General features: G+C 38.5%; 1 protein-coding gene across 2 annotated transcripts in view; it reads left to right on the forward strand.

Moving 5' to 3' along the window:
* APLF (aprataxin and PNKP like factor) overlaps window positions 1-13,449 on the forward strand; it is a 178,552-nt gene that overhangs the window by 108,992 nt on the left and 56,111 nt on the right. For both annotated transcript variants that reach the window (XM_075203933.1, XM_075203934.1), the window contains 2 exons: window positions 5,140-5,285; window positions 13,012-13,292. In XM_075203933.1, the coding sequence (XP_075060034.1) occupies window positions 5,140-5,285; window positions 13,012-13,292 (427 nt within the window). The remainder of the gene's footprint in view (window positions 1-5,139; window positions 5,286-13,011; window positions 13,293-13,449) is intronic.

Genomic DNA, 13,449 nt, shown 5'->3' on the forward strand with positions numbered 1-13,449 from the left:
ATTGGTCTCTAAGTTACTGTATCTATTATTGTACTGTAAATTTTATCTCATCCATCTTCTTACTACTGTGCAGCAATAAATTTAGACATCCCCCCAAGGCTATCTATCTTTGTGACTCCCCATACGTATGGCCATAGCTCTCAGTGGTTATTGCATCCCATCTGTATAGGATAAATACATGGAAGTAATTCAGCCCTAATTGGGCCCATGATTCAAGCATCTAGTTTTCATTCTGTTATGTGGTAAATAAAATAATTTCTGTTTAATCATTATACAAATATTTGTTCTCGTTCTTCATTGTTTGGAACGACTGACAATTACCAGCTATAAGCCAGACCTGCAAAACTTGCTTATTTCAATGTATTGATTTGTTTTTACATAAACAAGCTTGTGCTGTATTCTTTGCTTTTGTTTAGTCTCCATAATAAATAATAGAAATTGTTTTAGCACGGTACAGTGGTTTTCTATGAGATTAAATACTATTCATCATTTTAGCCTGCGGTACAGAGTTTGAAAAGAGAAGTGCCACTTTCAAAATAATATAGTTTTATAGCTATTTGCTACTATTTTTATCCATTTACCATATTTACAAAATTAGAAGAAAATACGTTAAAACATCTTGCATTTATGTCGATTTTACCCTTTCATGCCTCATTAATTGCATTAATCCCAGTTATTTACAAAGAACAGTGGGTGCATAATCTAAAATACCATAGCTTTGTAAAGGTGTGCTTAAAGGGTCCACCGAGTGCACAGCAAGGAGCACTCCTATTCTTCGCTCTCAGGAGATGTCTACAAACTATAAACATACCTCCCAAATTTGATATTTATCTACCACTTGGCCGCCCCATTCCCCTCCCCTAAAAACACCTGCTGCTGGCATTGGGGGTTTACCCATTAGTGGAACATATCTCATAACTGTCTTGGAATTGAGATAAAAATCCTGATCCATGGGACAGTCCCCTGAAATCGAGTATGTATAAGTGTGCCTAAATTTGCGGAGAGGCATAAAAATCTACGGTGCATTTTGGACATTTCATGTTATGTTTGAACTTCTGCAATCACCTAACACTTTAAATTAATGAAGTTGGTGATTGAATACATTCATGTTTTTCTCCTGTATTTCTGCTCAGATTAGCCTCATTTATAGCTTCAATAAATCATACGACTGAGGACATTGGAACTGTTCTTATTACATGTGTCACTTTTGTATGTTTGTTTTTATTATATTGCTCGAAGTTTGTTGAAAAATGCACTTAGCAACCTGATGGTGCAAAATGTGTTCCATTAAGCATAGGGACAAGGTTGGGTTTCTGGCACCTCTGATAGCTAAGAGAATTTAAGTCTGGTGCAATCACATCAACTATCACTTGATTAAACATGATTACCAGAGAATAACTTCTCAAGGGCCATTTAGTTTAAAATAAGGAACGCCTATCTTTCAAATGTACCCTGAATGTCAAGGTGCCAGGATAGAGGAAATGTGACACTTAATGGCCTGCCCCCATCCCCTGATCCTTCAGAATTTACTGTAGGGGAGTGAAGGGGAAGGGGGCAGAACTTGATTATATCATTGCAACAGCATGATGTTATCATCAAGCACCTCCTCTTTCCTCGGCACCCCATGCAAGTACTTCTAGCTAAGTTTCTCCTGGGCCTCATCCTTAGGACATTTAAAGTATATTAGCACTGAAATGATTATTGGGGTGGTGTTATATTGCTAATAGATAGAACTTTGAAGTGATATTTTTCTCTCTCTCTGCCATGACTTAAAAACAGGCAAAAAGATCAAGAAACTATAAAGTACAAAATATGTAATTGCTCACTATACTTTTCCTTTAAACACTCATTGGGGGGAATTCAATTGACAAGTAAAGCGGCCTGTGCACTATTATCGTTAGTACAATAATTTCAAAGTTGATTTTTGCTTGCAGCTCTGAGAGCCGCGAGCAGAAAGCCACTTTAAAATTAACATACTAACGGTAACAGTTCACGGGCCACATTACTCTCACGTGTAACACGTTCAATTGGATTCCCCCCTAAGTCTTATTACTTTGGCTATTTACTTAGGGGATTGCATTGTAATTTCATGGTGTTTTCCAACTGTAATTACTGCAGTATAGAATTAAGTGATTTTAAGAGAACCTCCAGCTTACTTATCGGAATCCTGTGCATAAAGCAGGCCTCCTCAGTCAGGCCTCCTCCAGGTGCTGATGTGCCGCTATTCTCCCAATGGCGGTTGCCATCTTGGATTCTTTTATATTTTTTTGTTTTTAGCCATTGGCTGATTGACACTCCCTCTCATTCCCAAAAATATTTAAGACACCTGTGCTGTTTAGGTGGTGCTAGATCTGTAGTCCTGTATCCTGTAAAGCTGCTGGAATATTTGGCTCCTTTGTATCCTGTATCTGTGTCTGTTCATCAGGTCCTGGTATCCAGCATCATATACTTCTCAGCTAATCCTGGTACCTTGCATCCGTTTCTATTTTACTGATCCTGGTATTCAGCACCACTTGCTTCTCAGCTAATCCTGATGTCAAGTAATAGTTTTTGGACTAGTCCTATGGAAAACAATGGATACTAATTGTCTTCCCCTCCCTCCTAAAATTAACCCCTTACACTACTTTGTAATGTCACAGGGTCCCCAGCTGTTCCATGCTTCCTGTAGAGAAAGGAGGGGGGAGAATAAATACAGCTCCAGCCGCCTCACCTGTATCCTGGACACCACCTGATCTTTACCCATAACCCACCTGGCTTCAATTTAAGGACAATGAATAACAACCTTACTGCCACATCCATCAATATACAATATACATATTTACATTGAGCTACAATGTCCCTTTATCAATAAGTAATTAGACTCTATGGAACTCTCTCCCTCGCACAATAAGACTCTCCTCTGGTCTACAAAATTTCAAGCGTTCTCTGAAAACCTACCTATTCAGACAAGCTTATAATATTCCTCAACCACCCTCTTAACCTCACTACCTTTAGCCTGTTACACAATTTCACACAAGACAACTACCCCCTGACCAACATTGTTGTGTGACAGGATCATTTAGCTTATAAGTCACCTTACCTTTGAAGTCTGGCTGAGCCAAGATGCAAAATGTATACTTAACCTCATGTGTCAATCTCCCATTGTCCCATAGATTGTAAGCTTGCGAGCAGGGCCTTCTCACCTCTTTGTATGTTTTACCCAGTTTGTTTATTAGTTTATTATGTTTGTCCCCAATTGTAAAGCGCTACGGAACATGTTGGCGCTATATAAATAAATGATGATGATGATGACTCTGCAGTGGTATTCTGTTGAGCTGGGGAACAAAAGCAAGGGCTATAAAAAGTACATGCTATAATTCACATTATGTGAAAACAGGATGGTTGGTGTTATCACATTCGTTTTGTCACACATGCCAATCAGTAAAGACTAACAATGTAGAGCCAAGTACAAAAAGAGTTGCAATGAAACAAAACATATCTAGTAGGTAAGAAGTACAAATCGCATGACAAGTCAAGACTTCTGGTGAAGATGGCTTCTAGTTGAGGCCAGCAAGGACTCATCTGAAATAGAGAGATAAAGAAAGGGACCACAGCATAGTATTAAGATAACAGCATATGTAAGTTCAACAGCGATATCAGCACTGATCGGGTCAGATGAGGTATTGTCCACGACAGGAAGATTCACTTGTCTTCAGAACCAAGCCTCTCAGAGTCATTTGGGAGTGAAGGAGGGGAAAATATTTACACAGAATATTGGTGGAGAATTTCCGCCTGCAGTCCAGTGACAACATCTTGAGGACGTGGCTTCCACCTAGGAGAAGATGCTAAAAGGATCAAACAGAGGAAGTCACAGTAGAAATTGTTTCATAAAAAGTGAGAAAGCTCCAGTTTCTGCAGGAGCTGTAGCAGAACAGAACAGTTCTCTGGTGTGATCAGCAGCTGTATTGCTAGTAGTGGGTTCTGTTGTACGAAGGATGGTATGGCAATAGACTTCCTCTGGAGAGAGATATACACAGCGGGGCTCAGCCTAAGATGAGTTATGCCTGACTAGAGGGGTATCCGTATGGGAATTGGTCATACCTTATTGTTGCCCCAGTCTTCTTCCATGGGAGCCATATGGGGGGGGGGGGGCGTAGGGTACTGCCAGGATGGAGTAGGCGAGATTGTACTGTAGATTTGTAGAAATGGGAACTCTGTGGCCGACAGGTATTGCATAGATGTTGCTCTCCTTGGGAGGTTGATAGGGGCTCAGCTTTGTGGTCAGATGGCATGTTTGGGGCTGGGCAAGACCCCGAGCTGCCTTCTGCAAAAGTTGGGCGCCGAGCGCTGGAGTCAAAGGGTGGGTAAGCGGCACAGTAGTCCAAAATTCCAAGCTTCAGACAAGGTTTCTGTCAGAGTGTAGCAAGGGGCAACCTCCAGATGTTCTGGTTTCCCAGGGGATTTGCAAGCAAGCTGAAAGTCTGCAAGTCCCAGGCAGGGCTGCTAAACTACCAGTGGAGTAGCGTTGTAAGTAGGCCCGAGTTAGGTCTTCTTTGACTCCCTTTTTTTGCCTAATGGGCTCTTTCTGTTGCTCCTGGTGTGTACAGGCAAAATATGCTAGTTAGGAGGTTATTTGGGATGAGAGAAAAGTATCCTCTTGAAATGGCTGCCAAGCCACGCCCAATATGTTTGCACTTTATAAATAAAAGATAGGACAACTTCTCTTGAGGTCTGTATTTCTGTTATGTGTTTAAACGATTAGCCAGATAGATGGTTGGAAGATTGGCACAACTCCGCTTTTTTTCAACTCCGTTTTCTCCTAAAAATGCTGTTAACAAAGTTTTTTTGTCTTTTTTACCTTTTCTTTTCTTTTTTACAGTGATGTGACATTACTGTGTCTTCATATTAATCTGAAAACATATATTAACCATTACATTTGCTTCAGTGTGGGCAACATCTTTTATCCACTCAGTGTTATTTGAGATACTGTATTGCCTTTAGCACTCAGTAGGTTGGAATCCTGCATTAATTCTTCATATTTAATTGCCTTTAGTACATTTAACAATATAACATTACTTTTTATAATATTTGATGTGTTCAGTCAGTTGGTTTAATTTGTGGTCTAAGAACAGATTTACTCATTTTGAAATTCAATTTAAGGTAAAAAGAAAAGGAAAATACCGGAGAGAAACATAAGTCCAATCAAGACAGTACAAAGTCCAATGGAAAAGAAGCAAACACCCACCATAACATTGAATGATGAGGAAAGTAGTTTGAAGAAGAAAAATTGTGATGTTCAATCAGAGGTAACAGCATTAAATTTATTTTGACAGTCTTGTATTTGTTGTTTACCAGATATGTTCTGTATTGTATTAAAAATGACCACAGATCAAATGACAGTTTTCTGGTTTAAAAAATGGACACATGATGTTATTAAGAGCACGGGCGTCATTGAGGGGTGGAAATATAGCCAGCTTGGAGACAGGAGCTATGGGTCCCAGAGGGATTTCACTGCACATTTGCTGGTAGACTCAGCTATTACACATTTGTAAAATATATACATACACAATATACCTGCATTGCTGAGACATGTCATTATTTCTCCATAATTTACTACTAGGGCATTTCTAAAATTAAATCCTAATGAAAATGTAATAGTTGTTTTTTTATTGAGTGTTCCAGCCATGCCAATTAGATGGTTCCATAAACCCTGCAGTTTGTGTCTAACTAATTGACCGGAAGAATCATCTACATGTTTGAAAACCTTAAACTTGCTGAGTCCCTCTGCCCCACCTCATTTGCATAAAATGTTGCTGATATTAGATAGGAAGTGCCAGTGAGCTGGTACAGGAGGTAAATGTAATTAAATTAAAAAAGTAAGAATTTGTGGTACAAATAGCATGACCTATAGGGGGGAATTAAATTCAGCACGAGGTCCTGTAGGAACCTTGCACAATATATTTCCGCAGTGCTGTTGGGGTTGAAATCTCCGCTCATAGAGATGCAAAGAAAAATAAACCGAGATTTCTTTACCTAAATAGCCAATAGTGTGTGTGCAGCAGTACATCACACATGGCTCCTGTGGGATCTCGCACTGAATTGTATCTGCCCTGTGTTATTTAACTACAAAATATTAATGTTAATTTACACTGATACACTTACTCCATAGTGACTTAACATTAGGATTCAATAAAGGTGAGTTGTTTATGAACTGTAAAAATGTATTACACATTAGGAAACAGTAATTTTGAAATTCCCAGAGATTTATAGTATAACATGGAAAATGCAGGGAAAAATTGTAACAATGTACAGTTTTCTCTAAAGATTTCTTGTTTTAATTATGTCTATCTGAAAGCTATTAGGTTGAAGTGGAAGCTGGTAATGAAATTACTCTCAGGGAAATAGGCAGAATAGAAAGCATCAAAAGTAAAGGGTGATGGAGTGGTTAGGCCAAGTATGTACTGTATATAAGGGCTACAATGGCTGTAAAAAGCATCATGGAACCAAATTGGATTTATAGAGGAATTCTTAACACCAGAAGAAAATTCCCAAATAAATACATTTTGTTACCGTGATGTAAGAAAAAAGTTAGAAAATAGCAAACATGCTGAATTACTTTTAATAGCCACTTTATATAGCCACATACACTGATCAGCCACAACATTAAAACCATTGAAAAATGAATAACATTGAATATCTCGTTATAATGGCATCTGTCAAGGGTGGGATATATTAGGCGGCAATTGGACAGTCAGTTCTTGAAGTTGATGTTTTGGAAGCCGGAAAAATGGGCAAGCGTAAGGATCAGGGCGACTTTGACAAGGCCCAAATTGTGATGGTTAGGTGACTGGGTCAGAGCGTCTCCAAATCGTCTTGTGGGGTGTTCACGGTATGCAGTGGTTTGTACCTACCAAAAGTAGGAGCGAAGGCTAGTCTGTCTTGGTCCAATCAGCACAGAAGAGCTACTATAGCACAAATTGCTGAAAAAGTTAATGTTGGCTATAATACACAGGTGTCAGAACACACAGTGCATCGCTGTTTGCCGAGTATGAGGCTGTGTAGCCGCAGACCTGTCAGAGTGCCCATTCTGACCCTTGTCCACTGCCGAAAGCACTGCGTCTACAATAAACACGTGAATGCCACATCTGGATCATGGAGCTGTGGAAGAAGGTGGACTGGTCTGATGAATCACATTTTCTTTTATATCATGTGGATGGCCGGGTGCGTGTGCATCGTTTACCTGAGAAAGAGATGACACCAGGAAGAAGTCAAGTTGGCGTATGCAGTGTGAAGCTCTGGACAATATTCTACTTGGAAACCTTGTGCCCTGGCATTCATGTGGCTGGTACTTTGACACATACCACCTACCTTAACATTGTTGCAGACCAAGTACACCCCTTCATGGCAACTGTATTTCCTGATGGCAGAGGCCTCTTTCAGCAGGATAATGTGCCCTGCCACACTGCAAAAAGTGTTCAGGAATGGTTTTAGGAGCAAAGTATAGACTTGGCCTCCAAATTCCTCAGCTCTCAATCCGATTGAGCATCTGTGAGATGTTCTGGAAAGCCAAGTCCAAAGCCCCACCTTGCAACTTACAGGACTTAAAGTATCTGCTGATAAAGTCTTGATGCCAGATACCACAGGACACTTTCAGAGGTCTTATGGAGTCCATGCCTTAACAGGTCAGAGCTGTTTTGACTGCACGAGGGGGACCTGCACAATATTAGGCAGGTAGTTTTAATGTTGTGGCTGATCGGTGTATGTGACTATGTATGTAAGTTTGTATCAGAAGAAAAGGGTAAACATAGGTAGTGTTTAACAATACAATCTGCCACAAGGATATAAGGCTCTAAGGGGCGTATTCAGTTGTCAGCGTTAACGCTGAAAAACGAGCGCTCGGAAAATATTACCGTTTATACGGTAATATTGCGCGCGAAAACCGTTAATACGGTAGTTTACTCGCGGAATTTCAGCTCGCCGCTCAGGCAGCTACGAGCTGAAATTCCGCGAGTAATTACCGTATTAACGGTAAGATTTTTTGATCGCTCGTTTGTTAGCATTAACGCTACAATTGAATACCCCCCTATGGATCCCCATGAAGATGTAAAGTATGTAATAGCAGTCCTTGTATTAAACTCACCGCAGTTTGATAGGATCACGATGTTCCTGACAGCCTCATTCTAAGATGTAAATACACAGTAAAAAAGTATTCCACTGCTATGTAAATATATTGGACAGTGACAGGCAACCTGATACACTTTACCTCTTAAATGGGCCACACTCAACCATTTATCTCAGTTAGAATTTAAACACTTATAATCAGAGAGAGAGACAACAATCTGTACTAACATATCAGCAGGTATTTTAATGTAAAATTAACAAGTGTTACAAGCTATAACAAACAAATTTGACAATTCAGTGTGCCCCCCTCCCCTCCCCGCGGGCCACCTATTGCTCACCGCTGCACTAACTAGAGCTGAGGCATTTGCAGAATGAAATGGATGGCTTGAGAAAGACATTAGGTTTAAATCCTCAAATTGTTTAGAGAGATGATTCCATTGGCGTGGCAATTATTTAGATTTAAGCCAGTCCTTTAAAGGGAATTTTAAGTGAGTGCAATCCTTGTTCCCTGGTAATAGATGCCATTTTATCCCAAGCATATATATCATGTCTTTTAGCTAGTTTAGAATGCATGCCAATTTATGTTTTTCAACATTAGGAAATATTTTAAACTTCCTTTTTATGCTCTCTCGTCATTGTAGATTTTTTGGTTATTCCAGACGAAGACCATAACAAAAATAAAATTGTGTTAATATATTAATAGGTAGTATATTTGGAATGGTTTGAAATTGCTAAGTGATTTTGGCAATAGCATCATTTGAATAACTGCAGTGCGGCCCAGCCAAGAGACCTCGTAGTTAACCCATGAATTTGTTAGGTCTATTACATTTCATTTTAAGTGTCCCTATCAATAAGGGGATAGTCTTTGATTTGGTACTATTGAATTTATAAAATAAAGTTGCTGCATATTTTTGCAATATGGAAGGGAGGGTATGTAATGAGCTCTCAGGGTTCATCACTAAGTGCAAGATATCAGAAAATAAACATAATGTATGATGTGTCCTTGATTTATGTACCTTTTAATTTCATCTTCTATTCAGGTTTTCTTAGCTAGTGGTTCTACAGCTGGTATGCATATTAGGAGTAATAGGGGCACACTTAGACACTTAGGGGCTCTTACCAAGTGACCTGTATATAGTGTTAAGATTGAGTTCCCTGAGAGTCCAGATTTGCATAATACTTCTTTCATGTAGCCCCTTTTAAATGTTTTCTCTGGATCTAGGGAAAGCATTAACCAGCGTTAACGAAAAAAAACGAGCGCTCAAAAAATCTTAGCGTTAATACGGTAATTACTCGCAGGAAATTCCGCGAGTAAACTACTGTATTAACGCTTTTCGCGCGCAATATTACCGTATAAACGGTAATATTTTTTGAGCGCTCGTTTTTTTCCGTTAACGCTAACAATTGAATACCCCCTATTAGGTTAAATCTTGTCTATTATTGTCTGGAGTTTGTTGTCCTAAAACAAATTCTACTTGATCAGGATTTAATAAGTTAGGGATAATAGGATTCAGTCAGTTGGCTATTAGTTTAGATTATAATTAAATGTCTTCAATAATGCAGTTGGTCGCTAATCTGGCAGTGTTTGGGGTTTTTGTCGTGTTTTAGGACAGCTGTAATTTGCGCTTATAGCATTTCTTTCGGAATATGGTGTTTTTCAGAACTCGCGTTATATAGCTTGGTAAGGATTGGAATAAGTCTATGTTGAATGGGTATATAAAAGGTGTTGCTGTATCCATCTAGGCCCGGATTCTTATGTCTTTGTCTTGAGGTTTGGTCAGGTTAGTCCCCTTGTTATTAATGTTTAATTCTATTTTTAGCCAATTTTCCTGTTACTAGTATTTTCAGTTATTAAAGTGCTTTTATTGTGTGGTGAAAAAGAATTTGCGTCCTTCGTTCAGCGATGCGAAATCCCAAACCTGTTGCGCTTGTGTTTTTTTTTTTTTGATTCCCATGATAGAGAATGTCTGCTCACATAAGGAACTGACGTTGAAGCCATATGATAAACAACCGCTTTATAACACACTGGTGTACACTGGCGCATAACAGGGCCTGCCTAAAAATAAATGACCTTGCTTTAATGAAGTAAGCAGGGATCACACATCTCGTTCCTTTTGTGGAAGTAGTGAAGACCATGTGGTGCAGACTGCACTGACCACCTTGTGTTGTGCGGAGAAGGTCATGTGATGTGAAAATTGGCTGCGCCGCCCAAGAATAAGATCAAGTTCAGCACATTCTCTTTTTTGTGACCTGCTGAGGAATTAAGCACAGTTTCCATAGCTGGATACTCCATTACACAGCCTAGGCTCCTGCCTAGGATCCTGTGGGCCTAGATTGCATCGACCTATTTTTATGTTTTGGGTTTTTTTGACAAATGTACAGGAAGAGGGGACCCAAACCAGTATGCTGCCTCATGGAGTCTTAATCTGGTGCTGCACAGAAAAAGAGCTGGAGCAAAATGGCATAAAGCAATGGAAGCTAGGGCAGTAGGCTGCTTTAGGGCCACCTGTTGCATTGATCTAGATACCCTTTGCCCTGCAGCCATCCTACTCAGGATAGTCTTATTGTGAGGTGTCTGAGCTTTTTTTCTGTAATAAATTCATTATCCAAACCAATACTTTCTCACTGTGATTTTTTTTATTAAGAGTTCAAATGCATATCACAGTCGAACAAATATCAATTGAAGACACTGAAAATTGTGTATCCATTTATTTAAAAGAATGTGCTTGAAGATAAAACTATGAAATTACATTATTTACTATTATTCATTTGTTTATTTTATACAGCACTTAGCAGACTGAAAATACATGTAAGAATTATAGTCTGTAGTCTTACCAGCTATTAATAAAGGTACTGAGAGGTTAAGGCTCATTGCCATTAAGTTCCTCAAGTTTGGACACAGTAAATTGCATTAATATCAAATACAAAGGCCTTTATGGTTCATTGTGGAAGAGTAGCCTTGAGTAAATGCAACTGCATATATTATCTTTTCTTTCTCTGCTTCTCCTCTCATTTTCTTATATTATGCAGTCAATTTTGACCTTTATGACTTGCAAGGAAATATCATTTCTGTTCTCCTTTTGTATTGATAATTCTCTAATTTTCTTGAGCCACCCCCAACTCATTCAGATCGAACTTCCAGTTTGTTTTGTTTCTGTTTGATGTTTTTCCCTGTGGTACTCAGATTGCATACTGTGAATGTAAACTAGAAGCTCAACTGTAGAAGCACAGGGAAAGCTATTACTTCAGTCTCATATTAAAATTACTGGTAAATTGAATGCAAATCATCCCATTCAGTCTTGGGAGATGATTGCCAGGGACAAAACTTGATTATGCTGCAATGTATGACTGCACCAATCACAGGATGTCACTGACTAGTAGTTATTATTAATAAACAATCATTCTGTAACAAATACATAATTTCTCAAAACATTTCTGGCTCATTAAGTAAAAGCATCATAGACATTTTGACACTTTTAATAATTTAGTACTGGTGACAAACCAACCTCAGGTTAGGTACCAACACACACCTGTTAATTTGTATGTATTTTTGGAATGTAGCGGGGACCATATACGTCTAGAATATATTTCAATGCATTCTCCCGGATAGCGATATTTATAGATTATTTTTTTATTTTTTTTTAAGGTTCTGTGTTTGATGATTGAACTTTCCTCATCGTCCAAGGTTATTCCCAGATCTTTCTCCCATGTCTTTTCATGTGATGCTGAGAATCTAGGGTTGAAACTGTATGATAAATTGTTGAGATTATTCTTTTCTTCCCTACACAATATAAACTTAAACGTTCCTGTTGCATGAGTGTAGTTGTCATTGCATGAAACTTGATATCTGGTATTTTTCATGCATCTCTGTGAAAGAGATTAGGGTGAATTCTGCTAAAATTTGTATAATTCAGTCACTTCCTTTACTGACCTAAGGCTGTGCCAAGTTATGTTTTCTAATTAAAGTTGTGGTTTTTTTTTTCATTTCTGTGCACAGGGGCAGGATATTCCTCTAATGTCATTTGATTGTTAGGGGTGTTGAAGGTAACTGAAGTAACAGCAGGAAACCCACGCAAATAAGGGGAGAACATAAAAACTCTGCACAGATTCTTCCTGGGTCTTGAATCGATCTCATTACCCCAGGGCTGTGAGTCAGCGACATTAACCACTGTGTCATCATGCTGCCCATCCTCATAATTTATTTATAGGACGCTACAGATTCTGTAGTGCCAGACAATCATCCTACAGATATGACATGCAACTTATAGATATGATACACATGAATTTAATAAACATACTTACAGATACAGGATTACAATAGTGCATAATAGCACATACATGGATAGCCATGAGCTAGCAATTATAGCTAGCGTGACAGCTAGGCTATTTTATTTTATTTATTTTTTTAAAATTCCATGCGTGTGAGTGAACAAACAGCAGAAGACATAATATCATAGTCGTATGCGATGAGACATAGGCTAGAGAAGCCCCTGTCTGTGAGAGATTACATTCTAGAGGAATGGATGGATAGTCATGTGGGAGCTATCTCAGATAATAGGATTGGAGTTTGAGTCCTATATGACAATGACAAGACATAGTCTTGCAATTTGAAAAAAAAAAAAAAACATTAGGAAAGATTTCTTTTGAGGACATCACTTGTAGATGTTGTGAATATAATTATGCCAAATAATTACATAGTACACAGTTGAGCTAAAAATATTCACATTTAGAGTGTGTGCTAACATGTGAAAATAATTTGTCTGTGCAATAATATTTCGTAATGTTTTAGCTTTTTTTCACTCCAGAATTATATCAATATTGCATATAATGAAGTTGTATAATGTTGAGTGCTACAATACACATCAATTGTACAGATTTCTGTATAGATTAATATCTGCTGTATTTTGAAAGGTCTTACCTGGAACATCCTTTGGTTGTTTGCCTGGAACAGCAAGTTCACATATGTTTAATGCTATGGATAATGAAGAGGAAGATATGGATGTGGAAAATTGTGACAACACTCCTGACTTATCACCACCAATTCAAACAAGTGGTAAGACAAGTCCCCCTGCTAAGCAGCACAAGCCTTCAAACTCCAAAGGAACTAGTAATGATGACCTAAGTCTTAGTCCAGGATCGCCTCAAGCCTCACAGAGGAGAACCCCTTGTATGTATGGAGAAAAGTGCTACAGGTAAATCTAATTATATTTTTACAGTATATTTTATCAAAAATATCAGTAGTATGTGGCAACTCACTGATCACAAAGTAAACTAAATATTAGTTTTGCGCATTTATGAAATTGAGTAGCATATGTTTCTATATATAATGAACAACAATATAAATTCTAA

The sequence above is a fragment of the Mixophyes fleayi genome, chromosome 3 (assembly GCF_038048845.1).
Source record: "Mixophyes fleayi isolate aMixFle1 chromosome 3, aMixFle1.hap1, whole genome shotgun sequence".
Classification (NCBI taxonomy): domain Eukaryota; kingdom Metazoa; phylum Chordata; class Amphibia; order Anura; family Limnodynastidae; genus Mixophyes; species Mixophyes fleayi.